Source organism: Plodia interpunctella, chromosome 14 (genome assembly GCF_027563975.2).
Source record: "Plodia interpunctella isolate USDA-ARS_2022_Savannah chromosome 14, ilPloInte3.2, whole genome shotgun sequence".
In the NCBI taxonomy this organism is placed as follows: domain Eukaryota; kingdom Metazoa; phylum Arthropoda; class Insecta; order Lepidoptera; family Pyralidae; genus Plodia; species Plodia interpunctella.
The window spans coordinates 4,530,941-4,550,077 of record NC_071307.1 but is presented as its reverse complement, the minus strand read 5'-3'; the positions used below and the strand labels follow the sequence as shown (position 1 = coordinate 4,550,077).

The 19,137-nt window shown below is 34.4% G+C and overlaps 4 protein-coding genes across 8 annotated transcripts in view; 1 reads left to right on the top strand and 3 right to left on the bottom strand.

The window, feature by feature from the left end:
• LOC128675231 (zinc finger C2HC domain-containing protein 1A-like) overlaps nucleotides 1-3,192 on the bottom strand; it is a 32,935-nt gene extending 29,743 nt beyond the window's left edge. Inside the window, exon 1 of the mRNA XM_053754515.1 lies at nucleotides 3,027-3,192. Within this exon, the coding sequence (XP_053610490.1) occupies nucleotides 3,027-3,042 (16 nt within the window). The 5' untranslated portion in view covers nucleotides 3,043-3,192. The remainder of the gene's footprint in view (nucleotides 1-3,026) is intronic.
• Nucleotides 3,193-3,280: 88 nt separating this feature from the next.
• Arf4 (ADP ribosylation factor 4) lies at nucleotides 3,281-6,397 on the top strand. Its single transcript, XM_053754529.1, has 5 exons — nucleotides 3,281-3,448; nucleotides 3,537-3,791; nucleotides 3,915-4,177; nucleotides 4,490-4,615; nucleotides 5,083-6,397. Exons 2-5 carry the CDS (start codon nucleotides 3,725-3,727, stop codon nucleotides 5,167-5,169), a joined length of 543 nt encoding a protein of 180 aa, XP_053610504.1. The 5' UTR covers nucleotides 3,281-3,448; nucleotides 3,537-3,724; the 3' UTR covers nucleotides 5,170-6,397.
• On the bottom strand, nucleotides 6,392-9,054 carry LOC128675237 (uncharacterized protein). Of its 4 annotated transcripts, none has more exons than XM_053754524.2 (7): nucleotides 8,905-9,054; nucleotides 8,668-8,777; nucleotides 8,243-8,378; nucleotides 8,039-8,137; nucleotides 7,802-7,893; nucleotides 7,519-7,607; nucleotides 6,392-7,002 (listed from the first exon to the last, which is right to left on the bottom strand). In XM_053754524.2, exons 1-7 carry the CDS (start codon nucleotides 8,920-8,922, stop codon nucleotides 6,713-6,715), a joined length of 834 nt encoding a protein of 277 aa, XP_053610499.1. In that variant the 5' UTR covers nucleotides 8,923-9,054; the 3' UTR covers nucleotides 6,392-6,712. The 4 variants fall into 4 exon arrangements, with proteins under 4 accessions (XP_053610499.1, XP_053610500.1, XP_053610501.1 ...); XM_053754525.2 differs by having other exon boundaries at nucleotides 8,243-8,361; nucleotides 8,905-9,052; XM_053754526.2 differs by having other exon boundaries at nucleotides 8,621-8,789; nucleotides 8,905-9,004.
• Nucleotides 9,055-9,101: 47 nt separating this feature from the next.
• LOC128675233 (ATP-dependent DNA/RNA helicase DHX36-like) lies at nucleotides 9,102-17,491 on the bottom strand. 2 transcript variants are annotated; one of them, XM_053754519.2, is made up of 12 exons: nucleotides 17,043-17,491; nucleotides 15,352-15,930; nucleotides 14,703-14,872; nucleotides 13,950-14,112; nucleotides 13,024-13,306; nucleotides 12,293-12,761; nucleotides 11,694-11,924; nucleotides 11,180-11,358; nucleotides 10,416-10,740; nucleotides 9,912-10,171; nucleotides 9,341-9,518; nucleotides 9,102-9,254 (listed from the first exon to the last, which is right to left on the bottom strand). In XM_053754519.2, the coding sequence occupies exons 1-12, from the start codon at nucleotides 17,289-17,291 to the stop codon at nucleotides 9,146-9,148; spliced, it is 3,195 nt and encodes a 1,064-aa protein (XP_053610494.1). In that variant the 5' UTR covers nucleotides 17,292-17,491; the 3' UTR covers nucleotides 9,102-9,145. The 2 variants fall into 2 exon arrangements, 1 of the variants encoding a protein (XP_053610494.1); XR_008405246.1 differs by lacking the exon at nucleotides 9,912-10,171.
• Between the last annotated feature and the right edge of the window lie 1,646 nt (nucleotides 17,492-19,137).

The following is a 19,137-nucleotide window of genomic DNA, read 5'->3' as shown; positions in this document are numbered from 1 at the left end:
TAAACACCTTGCACAATTTTCTTTCATTGGTGTTTAGATAAATACTTCGCGATTCCATAGGCGGTGCCGAGTTAAGAATATTGCTGTACTTCGTGTAAATAAAAGAGTAGAGAGTTTCCAATGTAATGTGTGGATTTATCTTTTTATTTCAATTTTGGCGACTGCTGTTGAAAATGGAATGACATTCAGGCATTTATGCGACGATAACATCTGTAAGAAACGTTTAGAATGCAGCGCTCACAACGACCTACCAAGTGTTCCATAAATGAGGATAGACATCTACTTAAACGATGCATGACTTGCTTGGATAAAGAACGTCGTGGCTCGTTCATTAGTATTTTATTGCTATCACATCTTTTATTGGGGGTTTAAAGAAAAGCCACAACAATATGTATAGTTCTCAATACTTAGCGTCTTTTACAAGTTTCATTCGATACAAAAAGTTACGGATTTAACGTTATTGTATCAATAAAAAGCACTTTTCTTTGAATTTGATAATCAGAGTAGGCTTTAATTTACGTAATCAGCAATAAGAACTTCGATAACATTTCGTTCAGTTAGAAAAGTTTCCCACGAAACGATTTTCGGTAATCATAAATAACAATTTTACGATTCGTTTCATATTTTATATTAATTTGCGTTTGAAATTGAAATATTCTTTGATAAACTTAAAATTTTCATCATATTAATGTCTCTATAGGTTTTAAATTTTTTTACAGCAAAAAAAAAGCGAATCTTCAAGTGAATACATGAATACAAGATATTTTTATGGAAAAGCGACGGGTAAGATAAAAACTTCAATCTTCTCATATGATCGACCGCACATCGTCTCGGTTTTTGTTGTTTTCAAGCAGAACACGAGCAAGAAATTAAGTAACGGATCTACGAGTATCTCGACGGGTTATTGCTTACCGCTATTAATTGCTTCTTAATACTTAGTTACTGCTCTATTGATAAAACCTTCAGGTTGTTACCTATAACTTTAACTGCTTCAATTCTTTATTAATACCCAATCAAAACCTTATCATCATCATTTTACATACGTCAGCTGCGAAATTGTTCTGGTAGTAAATAAATTATTAAGGAAGTTAAGTGATGGACGTAAAAATGTGGATGGATGGAGATTAAAATTGAAACAGAGTGTGTAAGAATTGTATGACAGAAAATAGGCAGTTAGGCAGTGGTGGAAGGCGTACTTTGTACGTCGATCCCATCCAATATAGGGCTAGGTAAGGGAGGGACAAGGAGAAGGACAGCTTTCTTATTTTTTTCTGACTACGCTAATGGTGCTACCGTTAGCGTAGTCAGAACTAAGAGTTTTACAGTCTTCATCAATTTTAATTTATAATGCTGAGGCATGGGTTTAAACAACATGAGCAACATCTAGACATGAGCAAAAATTTTACTTTTTTATTGGTTTTGTCCCAGTTTGCTTACACGAAAGGATAGATCTGAATCAAGGCGTTCCCTTTATAAAACAAGTCTAATACTGTTTCATGCATATTCTATTCAATATACCGTATGAGGTGATAATATTTTAAGGTTGCATAAAGATTTCTTTGTCTCGACAATTCTTGAGAAACAGGAAAATGACCGTCGCCAGCTGCCAGTTGAAGATTAATAACTTAAACTCTTAGGTACTTCGAAAAGATATTATAAGGTGCAGGGTAAGTACTCAGCAGCATTTGTGTTCGTTGGACTAGGCATTTAATTCCTTATAACATGCTTATAACATTTATATCTTTCCTAGAATCCAATATTTATTAGCAACTGTCTTAGCAAAACTAGGCTAATGTTTTAGATTTTATAAAATGGAACTAAAATTGAAAGGCCATTGTGTGCTTAGTCTCCTCAATAGCTAATAGTAGTCCTTAACATTAGCCCTTAATAGTAGGTCCTTAATAGGCGAGAATCGCGTGTTTGTTCTATTATCGCGATCTCGAACCACCTTCAACTCCATGACGCAATCTATTGCGCGCCATTGCATATTTACAACCCATAGACACAGCGATAAAACATTGACTAGCAACAAGGACTATAGTATATAACTATAGTACATAATGCAAAGAGCAAGCACCATATTTGCTTCCCTTTGCTATACTGCATTGAGCTTTATTTACGTGTATGGTCTATTGTTTTGTTATTCAAGTCGCGTATACAAATCCAGATATCGGGATTTGATTGTAAGTATGGACCTACCTACTAGAACTAGGTACCTACCTATTTAATTTACTGAGCACCTAAGCATCAACTTATGGTAAGTTATAGCTACATTTTGACCTGGACTTTAGACCAGGTCGTAACCTGGTCTTCAACTTTGACTTTTAGAAAGTTTCAATTTTAATTCAATTAGGAATATTTTTGTATTAAATGGGAATATAATTGAGCGACCGATCCGCCCAGGGTTTAGGGCACGGGGAGTGCCGCAGGCAGGTTTGTGAAAGAGATTTTTTAGGCCCTAAAATTACAAACTTTAGGTGACTCTGTAGAAATTTCTACAGAGTTTCAGAGCCGGTTTTAGCTCTCTAAAACCGCACTATAGCACTAACCGCACCGGCACTGAATATAGGTCTGCAAAAGGTATAAAAAACTTGATGTTTTGTAAAAATTAGCTAAAGCTAGATTGTCTAATATTGAAGAATACCTAAATAAGCTAGCCAAATAAGCCAGGTAGTACCTGAGTAACATAGACAGGACAATAGCTAAAATTATACATATTTAAAATAACATCATGAATCTGCTAGGTTCTAGGTAAATAAAGTACCTATGTATTGAAAATTTATATTTTACCTAAAATCTGTGATGTCAGTATCGAATCCAGGTTTTATAGTTAGCATATAAGACTAAACGACTGATCATTTAGTATTAGTACATCACAGATCTTCGTAAAGTCCTTCTTCAAGGAACTTTAATGCAAGAAAACATGTTTTGTTTTCTAACTCTTTTTAAATAATGGCGCGTACAATGGGAGTATTTTACAAAGAAAATAATGAATGTTAAGCAAAATTATATTACACTAAACTTACCTTCATAAATCTCCATGTCGATCCCGGCCAAAAAATGAAAAGTTATTCTAAAATAAAAACGTTTCTATGACGACGCATGACAGCAAACTCTAATCAGAATTCTATTGGATGGATGGATCAAAAAAAGCTCGCAAGTCGCTCTATGTTATGTTGAGGGCCACAGATAACAAATAATTTTTAAGGTGCCTACACACATGACAATCTTTTATGTAGTCCGAGTAGTGTATGCATCAGTAAAAAGATTAACTCGATTATATAATAAAGGAATTTTTATAAGGCTCTGTTTTCTACTCTAACAAAATAATAAAATTTTATTACTCCAATGACGTAAATAATAAACAGCCATATACTGTCATTCTGTTTGTTTCCACGTCAGTAAAGTAAACGCCAACAAATTTTTGGCTAAAATCTTATAAATATCGGTAATTCTTTATTTATTGTGCAATTCTAGTTTCAAAGTTAAATACCTACGTGCTCAATACATTGAATTTCATTTCACATTATTTTTAGGTTCCGAAACATTTTCAAAATAAAAACACTTCATTTGCCTTCATCACTAGCTGAGCCGATTAAAAAATAGTTGAAAAAACGAAACGTCGACGTATGGTTGTCGGTCTTCATTTGAGCATATTTTATTGCTAAATTTACTTATGTACTAGTATTATTTTGTTGTATTGGTTTTGTGCTATAAATACAAAATGGGTCTCACAATATCTAGTGTCTTTACAAGGCTCTTCGGAAAGAAACAAATGCGTATACTTATGGGTAAGTAACATGGCAGCTCATCGGTGGATTGCGTAGAATTTATTGTCTTCTGTATTGTATTTTCTATTCATGTTTTTGTAGGTTTTGGTGTCTATTTGTTCTAAAATAATTCTTCAATTGCAGTTGGGCTTGACGCCGCTGGTAAAACCACTATACTATATAAGTTAAAGCTAGGTGAGATAGTCACCACAATACCGACTATTGGCTTCAACGTTGAGACTGTGGAGTACAAAAACATCAGCTTTACGGTGTGGGACGTCGGCGGCCAAGACAAGATCAGGCCACTATGGCGCCATTACTACCAAAATACGCAAGGACTCATCTTTGTCGTAGACTCCAGTGATACCAAGAGAATAGCAGAAGCTGAAAATGAACTTGCAAATATGGTAACGTTATTGTTATTCTGTAGTGGTTAAGTTACTTCCCAAATTTCATTTGTGGATAGTCTCATAACATAGCTTTGTATACATTGTGATGAAAAATATTCAGTACTTAATTAGTTACATTGTGCAATCAGTTCTTCTTTTCATCTTTTAATCTTCAATACACTTTCTACAATTTGTTGTATTATAATTATATAAACCTAGACTATTTATTATAGATTTCCTGAGAATTTTGTGTAACATATATAAATTTTCTCGGCCAAAGTGAATGGGAAAAAAGACTTTGTAATTCACATTAATTTTATTCTTTTTCAGCTAAAAGAAGATGAATTGAATGAAGCAGTAATCCTGGTATTTGCAAACAAACAAGACATGCCAAATGCTATGACTGCAGCTGAGCTTACAAATGCTCTCAACCTAAACAACCTGAGAAACCGCCGTGTAAGAAGTTTTTAATGAAACTGCTCCTTAGTATATAATGCTTCTCTCTCTCATCTTCATGTGTGATCTTAGTATTCTCTAAATTTTGAAAGACTGCATTTTTATCAGTTAATTCAAGTACCACTGTAAATATGTGAACCTATATTAGATGGAAAATTGTGTAAATAAAAATTTTCCTATAAAAAAAACCAATTGTGCATTCAGCATTCAAAAAGTGATGTAAATGCTTCTTCTGTTGCGATAGTCTGACTCATCCTTTAATACTTAGTTGATCATAGTGAATTAGACATATTGGATAACACTATGCAATATTCATAATATTATTATGATTGACCCTTTCACTAAAAAAAGAACAAACAAGCCTAATTTGATTTCTTACAAAAACTCATACACAATATATTACAGTATATGTATTTCTGTGATCATTTTTTAATTTTAATTAACAAAACACCATGTTTCTTTTTCAGTGGTACATTCAGGCGACATGTGCAACACAAGGACAAGGTCTCTATGAGGGCCTTGACTGGCTCTCAAATGAACTAGCAAAGAAGTGAGATGCGTCATAGTTGGTGGTCACAGGGAATCCGTACAGGTCACATTCCCATCTAAAACAACTCCTAACATCATGATGTTGACAAGAGACTATGAAACTTAAGTAATTTATATTTAATTATATATTAATTAGGTTGATAGGGTCTATTTTCATCCATATATAAGATAACTTGAAAGTTGATCATAATGCATAAGTATTAGATTTTGGGTTTTTTGTTTGAAATTTATTTTTATTTATAAGATAATTATTATTTACTTTTTATTCATTCCATATTTCTTTTGAAAAGTGCAGGCCCATTATATCTAGTTAATGGTTAACTATTGTATTCATTAAATATATTAAATTCACTTATACTGTCCTGTGTTATTTATAGAGTGATAGTAATTCATGTATTTTGTAAACTGATTGCATTGTAATGCATTTCTGATATTTAAAAATAAACAGCACAAGTATTTGCAGCATGTTTCTAATAAATTTACAAAGTTCATAGCCTTTAGATATTTTAACCCTTGAAATATAATTACCTGCTAAAAGTAATGCTATGAACAATTGTTACGAATATATGAGTTCTTTTCTTTATAAACTAATATAGAAATAGGTGATTACACTAATAATTAGTTAAAAATGTAATTTCCTTATTCATCTTCAGAAAAAGAATATTTTAATAGTGACAATAATAGTTCACACATATTTACCATAAAATAAATAATCACTGGAATATAGTATAATTCTTCTTTGTTGAATTGAAATTAATTTGATGCCAACTAAATAATGAAGCTATATTAAGCACGTTTCTCTAATGTTTTTCAATTATGAATAAGTTAAAAAAGATTGTGTAATAGAAATGCATTTTGTATTAGTGAGAAGTTGTCACTGTCAATGTATAACCAAATATATATGTAAAATGTAAGACTCTGTTAGATTGGTATATTATGTTCTGATTGATAAAGCTAAATGTCTCCTTTTGGATTCAATTTCATATTTTCACTTTGTGAAAAATGGCAGCAGTCAAGTGATTACTATATTCAGGTATTAGTAGCCATCTGGTAGACTCTTTAATTACTTTGTAAGATTACATATAATGAATATGATGTACATAATGTGTAAAATGTCCAATTGGCCAAACATTTAATTATAACGTAATTATACATTTATATCTGTTTCATTATTTCATGCTTTGGAAATGCATTGGCGGAATGATAGTGGCAAATAAAAGTTAGCTATAATTACTGAACGTTTTTATTTACAAAACACCTTGATAAGACTATAATTCGGTTCATAGTTCAAAAGTGATTACACTTAATACTAGACGTTTATGTGCTATTCTTTATATATAGATATATTATTTATTTGCGTTTATTTCTCGACAGGAAATTACTCTCAAAATAATACCTCATTATCAATTCATACATATAATAAAACAGTAGAAAAAGAATCTTGTATTAGTGCTGCATTGAATAAATTTACATAAAAATAAAATTAGGCGATAGAGACACAGCAACAGTAAGAATTTAAAAAAACATTTAAATTGATTTTTAAATAATTTATTTATGACTCCAATTTGCTTTTCGTTTTTCAACAAAGCTTTGTATTCCTTCTTGGCCATCTTCAATATTTATATTTTTTACCATGATGTCTTCGCCTAATTTATACGCGCCCGGAAGATCCAACTCGATTTGTTTGTAATAGAATTGTTTTCCCATAGCGATGACTCTGCGACTTTTGAGTTTGATTTTGTCGACGATATTAATGACTTCGCTCTCTAGTTGGTCTACGGGAACTACCTTTGTGACTAAACCACTTTCATAAGCTTCTTGCGCCGTTATTGGTTCACCTGTAGATAATTTTTTTTTTCTTATGATTTATGAACCTGAAGCAGAAACCTTGGGGCTTGACATTTTAGTACATACTGCCGGCCGCCATAAGGAAAAATAGATTCACTTGACATCTTTTTTAACAGATGTATCTTTTTCGTATAGCGGCAGCATGAATCTACACTAAATTAAAAACAAAAACCTGTGAACGTCTACAAAATGTATATAACTTACTACGTTATATTTTTCTATATCCCATCTAATATTATAAACGCGAAAGTAGGTTTGTTACCTATTCACGTTTTATCTACTGGACTTATTGTTATGAAATTTGGTACACGGGTAGAAAATAACCTAGAATAACACATAGGGTACTTTTTATCCCGAAATTCCGACGGGAGCGAAGGCCCGGGAATCAGCTAGTCTTATATACAATTTTATACCTGAGATTGTAACTTGTATTTAATTTACAGAAATTATATAGATAGAAATTTATATCTATCATAATTAAATCAACTATAATTAATTATCCAAACCTGTAAAAAGCATGTAAGTAGCTCGAGATTTAGGCATACACCGTCCTATTGCTATTCCAGGTGTTGAACAAAATATTCCAAAATTTGCACTGAAAAAAGGATTTCTTTATGTGTAAAGCAGTCACACCCTAAAGTTCGTTCGGATTTAGTGAATCGTATATGATATTATGGATATGACATTAATATTATAATAAAATCCATTATGCTTATCTTATATGAATTTTCACAAAGTGCAAATTTAGTTTCCAACTAGAAAGTATATTAAAAATGGATTTTTATTTACCCAGGTGTAGAGAATTTGCTTGTGTCTGAACAAATTATCATATCGCAAGTAGCAGCTAACTGGCAACCTGCCGCTGCAGCAAAGCCATTTACCTAAAAAACATTTACTACATTAACAAATCTTTAATTATGGATTTAATTATTTAATTGTTATGTTATGGATTTAAATATTTTTAAAAATAGCTGAGCAATATGTAAATTAAATATTGCTTTGTATCACAAGAAACATTCAAATTACCTTGGCTATAACTGGCACAGGACTTTGTAAAATGGACTTCATTAATTCAGTGGCTTTTTGAAACACCAACTTGTGTTGATCTAAACCTGCAGAAGATTGCTGAAAATTTTCAACTAGACTAGATTCAGGGCTCAAGAACAATGATTACATAATGGATCCATGTATGAAATTTGATGACTATTACATGTAAATAAATTAACTCACCAATTCCTTTAAATTGTGCCCTGCAGAAAAGACATTTCCTTTGGCACTTAGAATGATGGCTCTTAATGCTGTGTCATCTTTGTTTACATTGATTGCTTCTATGAGGTGGCTCATCATATCTAGTGATAGTGAGTTCCTTTTAAAATTATAAAAAAGTATCATCAGCAATTTTCGCATTTCAGTGCAGGGCATTGGAATATTCATGGGCATTTTAAGGAACATGTTCATGCTATGACCCAGGTTTCAAGCTTGAAAAACAATTTTGGTCACCCATCCCATAACTGACCATTGAAAAAATTGCTTGTAGGTTAAGCAACTTTTTCAAACCATAGCGACAGCGAGTTCCTAGGGTAAGTAAAAAATCTATACTTTACTTACCTACCTAATTAAAAAAGCAAAGTTTTAGACAATAGGTAGGTACTAACTTTGTCTCCTCATGGTTCAATATGATTTCCCTTGTACCATTACTCTCACTTGTAAGTATATATTGGCTGTTCTGTCGAGTAAATATTGATAAAGCTCTCGAGCATTTGGTCTAAAAATGGTCCTGGATTAATTATTTTAACCTAAAAACCAACTCTTAAAAATAAGCATATCTACAAAGCCAAAGCACAATGAATTATTAGCAGGCATACTATATAAACCTAACAAAATGAACTTACCAACGTTGTAGCCAACATTTTATATTTTCCTTTTCTTACTTATTTTTAATATACACAAATTATTCTTATCAATTTTTATATAGATGTCAACCAACTTTACAAACAACATTGCATCAAACCAAAACATGTCAAATTTATGTTCAGGGTTGCCAGTTGCAGAAAAATGTACCTACCATTTGGAATAAAACCACGGTAGATATTAAATACATTCATTTTTATTTTATTCACGTGTTTTACACATTTAATCATTGAGATCAGATTCATGATCACATTCCGAGCCAGTCGTGTCGTCGTCTTCGTCAAAATACTCCACGCCCTCATCTTCAGCCGTAATAATATCAATGACAGCTCTGTAAAAAAAACCGTACAGTTCTATAAAATCAATGCTTCTCACGAACTATTCAAATCCAATTTAAAAGATTCAACAAATACTGACTTCAATACGTATTCATCAACATAGCTATATGTGGTACTATGTTTATTATGATGACTGCAAATTTTCGACGCCAAAACATCATCTAACGATTTTCTCAGTTCAATTAATAAGTCCGCTTGTGCTTTGGGACAGCTTACTTTGTACGCCGATATTGACATTAAGCAATTTTCTTCTTTCACTGAAAAAAATTTGGAAATTAAAAACCGGTCCAACGTGTATTGGACACGCGCATGGAGGATTCATTAAAATTTGTTTTCTTTGTTATATACGTAGGTATATAACAAAAAAAGCAAAATCCGAAATCCGTAAATATTTACGGTTATTTTATTTCATTTACGGTATTGTTTCCTTTTAGGATTACGGAACCCCAAAAAATCTTGTTAGCCCGAGCGTTGTATGTGGGATTTGTACCGGATATTATACTATCATAGGTGTCATTACGAGAATGTAACACACGTAAATAATTCATTGGCATTAAATTGGATTGGTTTTTCAAACTAGCTGAATAAAATCAATTTGAGTGCAAGATTTCTCACGTTTCGTTTACTGGAAGCAAGTAGTTAACACTTACTTTCAACAATTTTCAATTCACCAAAAAACAGCAGCGGCAGCGTATGTACCAGGGTGACATCAATTAAAAAGAGTTCCGTGGAGCGCTGTTTCAACCAGTACACTAGCCAGTTGGCTCCCGGGTTATTTAAAAAGGTTGGTTTGCCCCCACCTTTACGTTTCACATACATCACACTGCTTGGGTGTACTTGGATATTGCCATTTTCTGGAGTTTGCACTTTTATTCTTGGTTTGTTTTTTCTACTATTAATTCCTATCCATCTGAAAGTGAGTATTTGAGAATTAAAATTATAGTAGCATATAAAACTTTTTACAAATATATTTATTTTCCTCAAATGCCTTGTAATGAATTTATTGCTGGCTAAAATATTATATTATTAAAAAAATATTTTATGTCCTCCAGAAAATGTTTCCCTTTCCTGTTACACACTTCTGTCCCATTTTATCAAGTCATGCCACATATTAAAATAGAGCGGGAAGAAAACAAGCTAACAAGCAGTCTCACCTCACAGCACCTATATTCGGATATAGCGCGGCCGCGACAACCGCTTTGAAAACGCTTAAATTATTAGCGTTCCTGTTCTCCCACGGCGAGCGCACGTCCCCCGAAGCCAAGAATCCCATTTGCTTCAGATTATCTCCCAATTGCTTCTTCATATCTGATAACAGCTCTAAAGTGTTGTGCGCGAGAAAGTTGTTATAGGCGAAATCCCGTCTGGCTCTCGGTGGGATGTTCTCCCATTGGATGAAAGCTTCCGACATAGCCACGTGATCGCTTGGCTCGCCCAGGGCCATGTTCTTTTTAGCATCTTCGACTAGGTCCGTCTGACCTGAAAAAAATCGATTTCTTTAGAACTTAAACCATATTTTCGTCCCTGTTTCGTATTTTGGTTCATTATAGTTGTTGATGCAATACTCTAACTTACAAAAATACATCATTTCTGTGATACAACCAATTAAAGTAAATCTGATAAAAGTTTCGTTTCGAAAGGTATTAAGTAATTAGAAAACATAAAGTATTATTATCTAAAAGTTTTACTCGTAATAAATCAGCCATGATACATACTTCTAGCGCAAAGAGTTTTCACCTACCAAATTGGGTGATAACAATTTCATCCGAGTGGATTGTAATGGGTTTTAATCCACCACTCATCTCTGACTAGATGTCGGTTCGCTAGGTAATCGTAAGTTATGTAGGCGACTTCAATAAAATCTGACAGCAGTGTTAGCAATCAACTAAACAACACTTGAAATAAGCACATTACCTACCGATGACCATGAGGAATGGGTCCTTGAAGCTCCACACGGCGGCGACGCTGGCGGCGCGGTCGAGACACCCTAACAACGTGCCCAGTATCAACAGTTTGCCTGCTGCTGGGTGGACGGGTAGCCTAGCCAGGTGCCAGCCTAGAGGTGTCAGGGTTTCCTTATCATCCAATGCTCCTAACCTGGGAATTTATAACTTTTACATTTACAACGAAATATTATTCACAAAACTACATCCGTCTCCTTTCAGTGACACCTCTCTATGTTGACGTTTACTCGTGCGCATTTTGCACAGTGCGCGCCCTTGTTAACTCGCGCTGCCGCAGCCGCCGTGTTGGCGCTAGTCTCACAATGTTGCCAGCGCGCTTATTACATAATAGTACGTACATAAAAATACCCAAAGTCACGTCTATTTCCTTGATAGGCTGAGACTAGGAATTTCAATATACCATCCTTTACTTTCTTGGTGAGGAATGACATCAGCAAGTGGCAGTAGACTACGAACACAAACACTTACTTCTGCAGATGGTTGACCGCTCTCTGGACAGTAGACAGATCGGGAGCGTCCGGCACCAGCTGGAAGGCAGTGTCCGCGAGCCCCAGCCGCAGCCGCTTGACCTGCAGCACGGGCTCCAGGAGGTTGCTCCTCTGCAGCTCCGGCAGCAGGCGCTCCTCCAGCTGCTCAGCGCGGAATGAAGTCAGTAAGTGGTAGCAGACTCCTGGCTGGCAGCGACCGGCGCGACCACGGCTAAAATTTAAATAATTATCTGATACAAAAAAGTGATTGATTGGACAGCTAAGTTTGGAACGAGATGGAGAACACCGAGCCCAGCAATCAGCGAAACAAGTGGAAATAAGTCAAATAAAATAATCGTTATCGGTAGTAGAATTAATAAAATGAATTGTAGAGTAACTTAAGCTATATTTATCCATAAAAAAGTGATTAGCAATAAGGAAACTTAAATTTCGGAAGAATATAACAGAGTATTCAAGCAAAATACTTCACTGGCAAGTGTATTAATATAATTTATGCCTTCAGTTCTAATTGCAATTTACAGAAGTTTTTCTGATATAAAACAATTATTTAACAAATTATAGAAAAATGTAGTGCATTACCGTTGGCGTAGGTTGGCTTTAGAAACCCATTGTGTCTGCAGCGTTGAGATATAATTCTCTATGTTCAACCCGTTATATTTGATTTTGCCGCAATCTATTACATAGACTATATCATCTATAGTTATAGATGTCTCTGCGATATTAGTGGCCACAATTATTTTCCTTATATGCTGTGGTGGTGTTTGGAATATCTTGTGTTGTTCGACAGTGGACAACTTGGAATGCAAAGGGTAGATATTATATAGATTTGGAGGGAAAGCTTTGCTTTCTCTCATCAGTTTGAGAAGCTTGGTTATCTCGCCTATTCCTGGGAAAAATATCAAGACCGCGCCGGGCGGTCCGCGACAAATATAGAGTACAAGCTCAAGGATAAGTTCCATGTTGAGATCCTCAATTCTGTGATCGCTTAGTGTCTTATATACGACCTCGTCTATTTTGCCCGCCTTCTTTTGAGATTCTAACCAAGGGCCTGAAAGTAAATGTAGTGCTATTTATTTTGTCTGTTCCAACTTATAAATATTTTTATATATTGTTTAAAAATCTAAAAATTATTATTTGCAAGCTACAAAAATACTGTATTATTGAAACAAATATATGCCTAAACAACATTATATACTTATACATATACCTACCTATTTATTTATGAGACAAAAATAGCACAACAGTAATATAATGTATATTATTTCTAGTACCTAATTTCAAAGTCAATAAAGTAATCGACAAAAACTTACCCACTTCAGCTCTATACTGTATCGCCTTTTGACACATGCTCTCTTCCGAATATCGTTTCAAATATCGTTTCCATCGTCTTTTTGTAAAATTTCTATCGTTCACTGGCTCTGAAAGCTCGAATTTTATCGTTTGTAATATGTCTTCTAAATATATATCCTGAACGGGATACGCCAACCCCTCAATGTGCATCATAGGGCAGTTGTTGTAGAAGGCTGACAGTTTGTCAGCGTCAATAGTCGCACTCATCAGTATTAGTTTGAGATCATGTCGCTTATTGAGGACCTAGAAAATATATTTAATTACCAAACCATCTTTAGAATAAGAACAAGACTAATATTAATTTATTTCGTATAAGCGCTATGCACATGGCTATCTGGCCCGGCCAGGGAGTCACTGCTATCAAATAAGATATGTCAACTTGTCAAACTAAAATGAAAGTTTCAATTTTGGAAAAGTATCATCATTCATTCATATTGCACAATTGACTGTCTACAATTTCACAATAAAAGTACATATATTGCAGTTCAGTTTAATAGTCAATAAAGGGTAGGCTGTTATGTTTCAAGATGCAGCTTTATTATGTAACTTTAGAGTAAAAATAACCTTATAGATTATGAACGTAATACGTATAGATTAAGCATTATAATAAATCAATGGGTTTTTCACTTGTAATTACCGACGGAAATATTGACTATAATTTTCATTTCTTTAGAAGATCATTCTCAAAATTAGTGACACTTGGCCAGCGCCGATTAATTATAAATTTAATAGTAGATTCACTTCGATTGCAACATATCCATAATATTATTAATAGGCATTCTGATATTCCATTCAAGTTACTGGCCATGATAAGTTGATATTCCAATATAATTTCGGAGATTTCGTTATGTATGAAGTATTTTTATTGTGTTTGAAGCATTATTACCTTTTTCAACATGCACATAGCAAGATCAATATGTGTGTCCCTTTCATGCACCTCGTCCAGGATAATATGACTGTATTTTGTCAAACCTTGGTCAATCTCCAGGTCAACTAGTAGGACGCCTGTTGTGCAAAATGTTATACTTCCTCTGTCACGACAGTCCACTCTGAAAACCAGTTATAGTGTATTTGTTAGCTGCATTTCAGTATTTTGAAGAAAATTTATATATCAATCATTAGGATTGGATTACCCCATCATCGCCTACTGACCGGTAGCCGGCTTCCAGAAAATAATGCGTTTCGAATCGTCGCGATTGAAGGATTCATTAAGTTTTGAGTAGAATTCTAACAAGTAAGTTTTAGAAAGTTGATGATCAATGTTATCTATTAAACTACATGCCAACTGTTAATCATAATAGTAAATGCTTTTGTTCTTTGACTTGTTTTAGAGTAGTGGATACAAGAATAGAGCTGTAGTGTAGTAACTTAAGTAGAGGTAAGATTTTATATAAGTTGTAATAATCGTTAATGAGTTTAAAACGAACACTCTGCCAATACCAGGTACAATGCCAGGGTTGGCGCCATAATCGAATACGTATGAAGAAGCTTGCGCCCTTTCCCCCCAAAGCTGGTACATAAGAAGCATTTTTACGTCATGAAGTATATTCTACGAGTATTGTAAAATTATATTATACTTTACTGATCTAAGAAATAAATGTATGAAAAATAAAAAACAACATTATATTATTGGACTTACCTCTCAAGCCTCACAACATAACCAACAGATGATCCCAGTTTTTCACCTCTCTCCTCAGCCACTCTGGAAGCAAGGGATAAAGCAGCAATCCGCCTTGGTTGAGTGACCAGAATCTTTACATTGCCACCACTGAAGTTGGCGATAGCATCATCTAAAATGATTTGTGGGACCTGACAGAACAATTGAATTTATTAGGCAGGCAATAATCTATATATATATATATATATATATATATATATATATATATATATATATATATATATATATATATATATATAACTACTGGGCGTAGAAAGCTGAAATTTGGTGTGTAGGTTCCTAGCACAGTGTAGGGGAGCACTAAGAAGGGATTTCTTGAAATTCCCATGGGAAACGGATTTATACGAAGTTGTGGGCAAAAGCTAGTAATACATAAACATTAAGTTACCTAGTTTTTGAAAAATACAGAAATATTGAAATATTTTAAATATTTCTTTTTAGGTTATATTTAAAAGTAAAAATTTGAGAAATTTGGTTTTGTAAGGTACAAGACCGAGAAGGATAGCTTTTATTAATTTTGCCTAACGCCTATTCCCAGCAGTGGGAAACAAGGCTGTTAATAATGATAAATTTTCAAATTAAATAAGATTAAAATTAAATAAATAAATACCTGTGTTGATTTTCCACATCCAGTTTCCCCACTTATGACTATGACTTGATTATCCTTGATAACTTCTAACAACTCCTTTGTTTTGCTATATGTTGGAAGCTTCTTTCTAAACTCCAAATACCTTTTGTACCTTGAGTCTTGTAACATTCTCATATAATCATTATGTAAAGCAATATTTAAATCTTTAATTTCAATATTACTCTCATTGATTTTGATCCCATTCGACAGACATTCATCAAGTTTTTGGTCAAATGAGCCAGTTATAATGTCTTCATAGCCATATTTGAAGTCTCCGGCCCCTCGGAGAGACAATTGTCTTCTATCATTTCCATAATCAGATGGTAATTCATTGTTAACAGGAATAAAATCTGGAGTACTAGAAGTATTTGGTGCTGAGTTGTTGGAGGTATCCGGCAGTTTCGGTTTTTTAAATACAAAATCATCTGTTTCAGAGTCACATTCATTTTTAAGAACTGATTCATCATCTTTTTCTTTTAATGATCTGTTTGCTAATTTTAAAATAATCTTCAAGTCGGCATCAAGCTTTTGTGCAACAACTTTCGGAATTTTTAGGTTTAACTGAAATAAATAAAATAAATACAAATGATTTTTTAAAATGTTTAGTTATACATTTGAATATTTCTTTAAAGATGTGTTGTATGTGCACTCCATAAAGTCTTTTGCCATATGCCAGTCTTTCTCTCTGTTCACAACAAACTCGAAACAACTGCAAGGATTTTCATGCCGTAGGTGAGCGTAGAGAAGCGATGTTGGGACGGGCCATTAGAAAGGTATAAGTTTCTTTAGTTCTTAATTTTTGGCACAGTAGTGGAATTTTGTACAACACATGAACTCACATAGTCAGAAATGTGGTAAAGTTAGCAATATTGTAACAATGGATAAGGGAAGAGAACAGACATATAATATAACTGATAATAACCTACTAATATTATAAATGCGAAAGTTTGAGGATTTGAGGATGTGTGTAAGTATACATGTTTATTAATCAACCTTTCACACAAAATCGACTGGACCAATTGTTATGAAATTTGGTACACGGGTAGAATATAACTTGGAATAACACATAAGGTGCTTTTTATGCCAAAATTCCCATGGCAGAGAAGCCCTGGGGCGCAGTCAGTAAAATATAAATCCCTTTTAGACTGAAAACAATATGAAATTTTATTATAAGCATTGTGCTAGTAAGATTTTTACAACTTTACAAAGAAAGAAAGAAATACTTTAATCAGCAAATAAAGTTAAGTTTTTACATTTGCTTACAAACTATCCATTAGTTTCTCTATGTTGAAAAGGATCCCAGCTCAGTTTTGTGCCCTGACTGCAAGCCACAATGCTGATTTTCAGCTGGTACCTACATAAATACTAATATAATAAAAACATTTTTTAGAGTGTATTATGCCAAAAAGTAGTGTAGAAAGATGAACATATAGACATAAGGCCATGTTATGGATGTTAGCAGAATTTACTTGGATGTTTCGCCTAGATGCTTGCAAAATTTTTAATTCCCTAAATATCTAATAACTAGCAGCCCTTTCCGGCTTCGCTCGGTAAAATCACGGGTAAAACCATAATAAAACTTTCTCAGACATCACCCTACAAGATTTTATAACTAAATTTTTAATTGCCTAAATACCTATCTTATAATATTATTATGTTATAACCAAACTTACAATGTAATCTTCTGGATTTTGTTTTTTTCTCATTGACCCTGAATTCCCTCTTTCTTTTGCGACTTTTATATGCCGGTCTCGGTAGTACAAACCAATGTCTTTTCCACGTAAATTTCTTGGACGACGCTCAGGTGGAATACCATCTTTAGAACTGCTACCGGGTTCGAAACTCCTGTCTCCCCATGAGGTTCCTCTTCCTCTACCGCGCCGGTTTTGATATCTCCAGTTTCCTCGACCTCTACCAGACATCGTTATAGGGCTTTCGACTACTCCGCCTTTTAAATGATAAAGTAGGTATTGATTTTAATGCTATCCATGTACTTGCACAACTGTGCATCTCTATCTAAGTCATTTGTGTTAGTTTAAAATCATTTGTATTCCAATGTATTTACAGCTGCGATTTACGATCTTCTCCTGGTGGCTAGCTGACTGAACTGACAACTGACATGACAAGACAATTGTTGACAACTGAGTGAGTGAGTGAAGACGAAAGTGAATTTCATTAAGATCAATTTAGAATTTAGTAATTGATTTACTGATGTAGTAAGTGAAGTTGCTAAAATAAATGAAGATTTGTTCAAACCTAAGGTTCAAACTGTCTGAGGGACGGGATTAGCTTGCGCGTATTCATGTTCAATTCAAATGAATGCGAATAGTCGCGCAGCATGAGCGCAGCTGCATTGAAATATACGCGGGATAGCGAGCGACTGTTTTTCGACGTCAAAAGACGTGTTTTTGTATTGAGAAATCAAATATAACGACGAGCGGGATTCGTCTCAGTTTGGGAGGTTAAGCGAGCAAGCAAATCGCACTGATTCGCGTCCCGCGTCCCGCGCGGTATTCGCCTCAGTTTGAACCACGGGTTTGAACGAAGGTTTAATCTATAAATAAATAAATATATTAGGACAAATCACACAGATTGAGCTAGCCCCAAAGTAAGTTCGAGACTTGTGTTATGGGATACTAACTCAACGATACTATATTTTATAAATAGATACATATATAAATAAACATCCAAGACCCGGGCCAATCAGAAAAAGATCATTTTCCATCATGACCCGACCGGGGATCGAACCCGGGACCTCTCGGTTCAGTGGCAAGAACTTTACCACTGCGCCACCGAGGTCGTCAAAATGAATGAATCTCGAATGAATAATTTTTGATTGACAACTCACTCACAGATTTCTTGCGCGGGGCCTTTTCAAAATCTATGTGACAACTTGGCTGGACCTTATTTTACACCTTATTGTGCCTACGCCCACTGCCGCACACAAGGTTTCCGAACACGGAATCTTAATCAGGAATCCGAATTAGAAACCCAAATGCTCTTCTATACTATTATTATAAAGAGGAAACGTTTGTGAGTTTGTATGTTTGAGGCGGATAATCTCCGATATATTATTATAAAGAGGTAAGCGTTTGTGAGTTTCTATGTTTAAAGCGTGTAGTTTCCGATATCTATAGGTACTATTATTATGAAGAGGTAAGTGTTTGTGAGTTTGTATGTTATGTTTGAGGCGGGTAATCTCCGAAACTACCGATCCGATCTCAAAAATTCTTTCACCATTAGAAAGATTGTTATATACCAAGATTGCTATATTTTTTCTCAAAATTTCTACGGGAGCGAAGCCTCCGGTAACATATAGTCTTTCATAAAATCCTATGCTATTTAAGTCTGGGAGCTGAAGCTGTCAGCTGCTTCTCATCCCACACAGACATCAGGAAGTCGATCGAGGAAAAGGGTGCAATCCTTAGAATCATGACAATAGGTGATGCGACTCACCCGTCACTATTTTGATTCCTGTTTCAATCTCTGCGCCCATCTACACGCTAAGGTGGCCTTTGGGTCTTATGACTCGAGCCTCTGTTTACCCCGAAATTAATGAAGACGTGATACTATGTACCTATGCGTAATATTAGTTAGTTTTAAAAAGTACCTTTTCCGTACGAAAGGTGCCGTAATTTGATGATAACGCGTATTTTGCACTTTAAAATGTGTCCCTAGAGAACCAAATGCAACAGAAATTACGAGACTATATTGCAAGAATAAAATACCAATTCGCAAAAGTATACTTCGTTGCCTTCGCAATGACTC

Bases quoted from the DNA above. Each gene is read 5' to 3' on its own strand.
- Arf4 (XM_053754529.1), top strand. From the start codon at position 3,725: ATGGGTCTCACAATATCTAGTGTCTTTACAAGGCTCTTCGGAAAGAAA. The intron at 3,792-3,914 runs GTAAGTAACATG...CTTCAATTGCAG, and splicing joins ACAAATGCGTATACTTATGG to TTGGGCTTGACGCCGCTGGT. The intron at 4,616-5,082 runs GTAAGAAGTTTT...TTTCTTTTTCAG, and splicing joins ACAACCTGAGAAACCGCCGT to TGGTACATTCAGGCGACATG.
- LOC128675237 (XM_053754524.2), bottom strand. The intron at 8,379-8,667 runs GTTAGTACCTAC...TAATTTTAAAAG, and splicing joins TTGAACCATGAGGAGACAAA to GAACTCACTATCACTAGATA. The intron at 7,894-8,038 runs GTAATTTGAATG...AATGTTTTTTAG, and splicing joins CTGTGCCAGTTATAGCCAAG to GTAAATGGCTTTGCTGCAGC.
- LOC128675233 (XM_053754519.2), bottom strand. From the start codon at position 17,291: ATGTCTGGTAGAGGTCGAGGAAACTGGAGATATCAAAACCGGCGCGGT. The intron at 12,762-13,023 runs GTAAGTTTTTGT...ATTTACTTTCAG, and splicing joins ACAGTATAGAGCTGAAGTGG to GCCCTTGGTTAGAATCTCAA. The intron at 10,741-11,179 runs GTAGGTAATGTG...GATTTTTTTCAG, and splicing joins CCCATTCCTCATGGTCATCG to GTCAGACGGACCTAGTCGAA.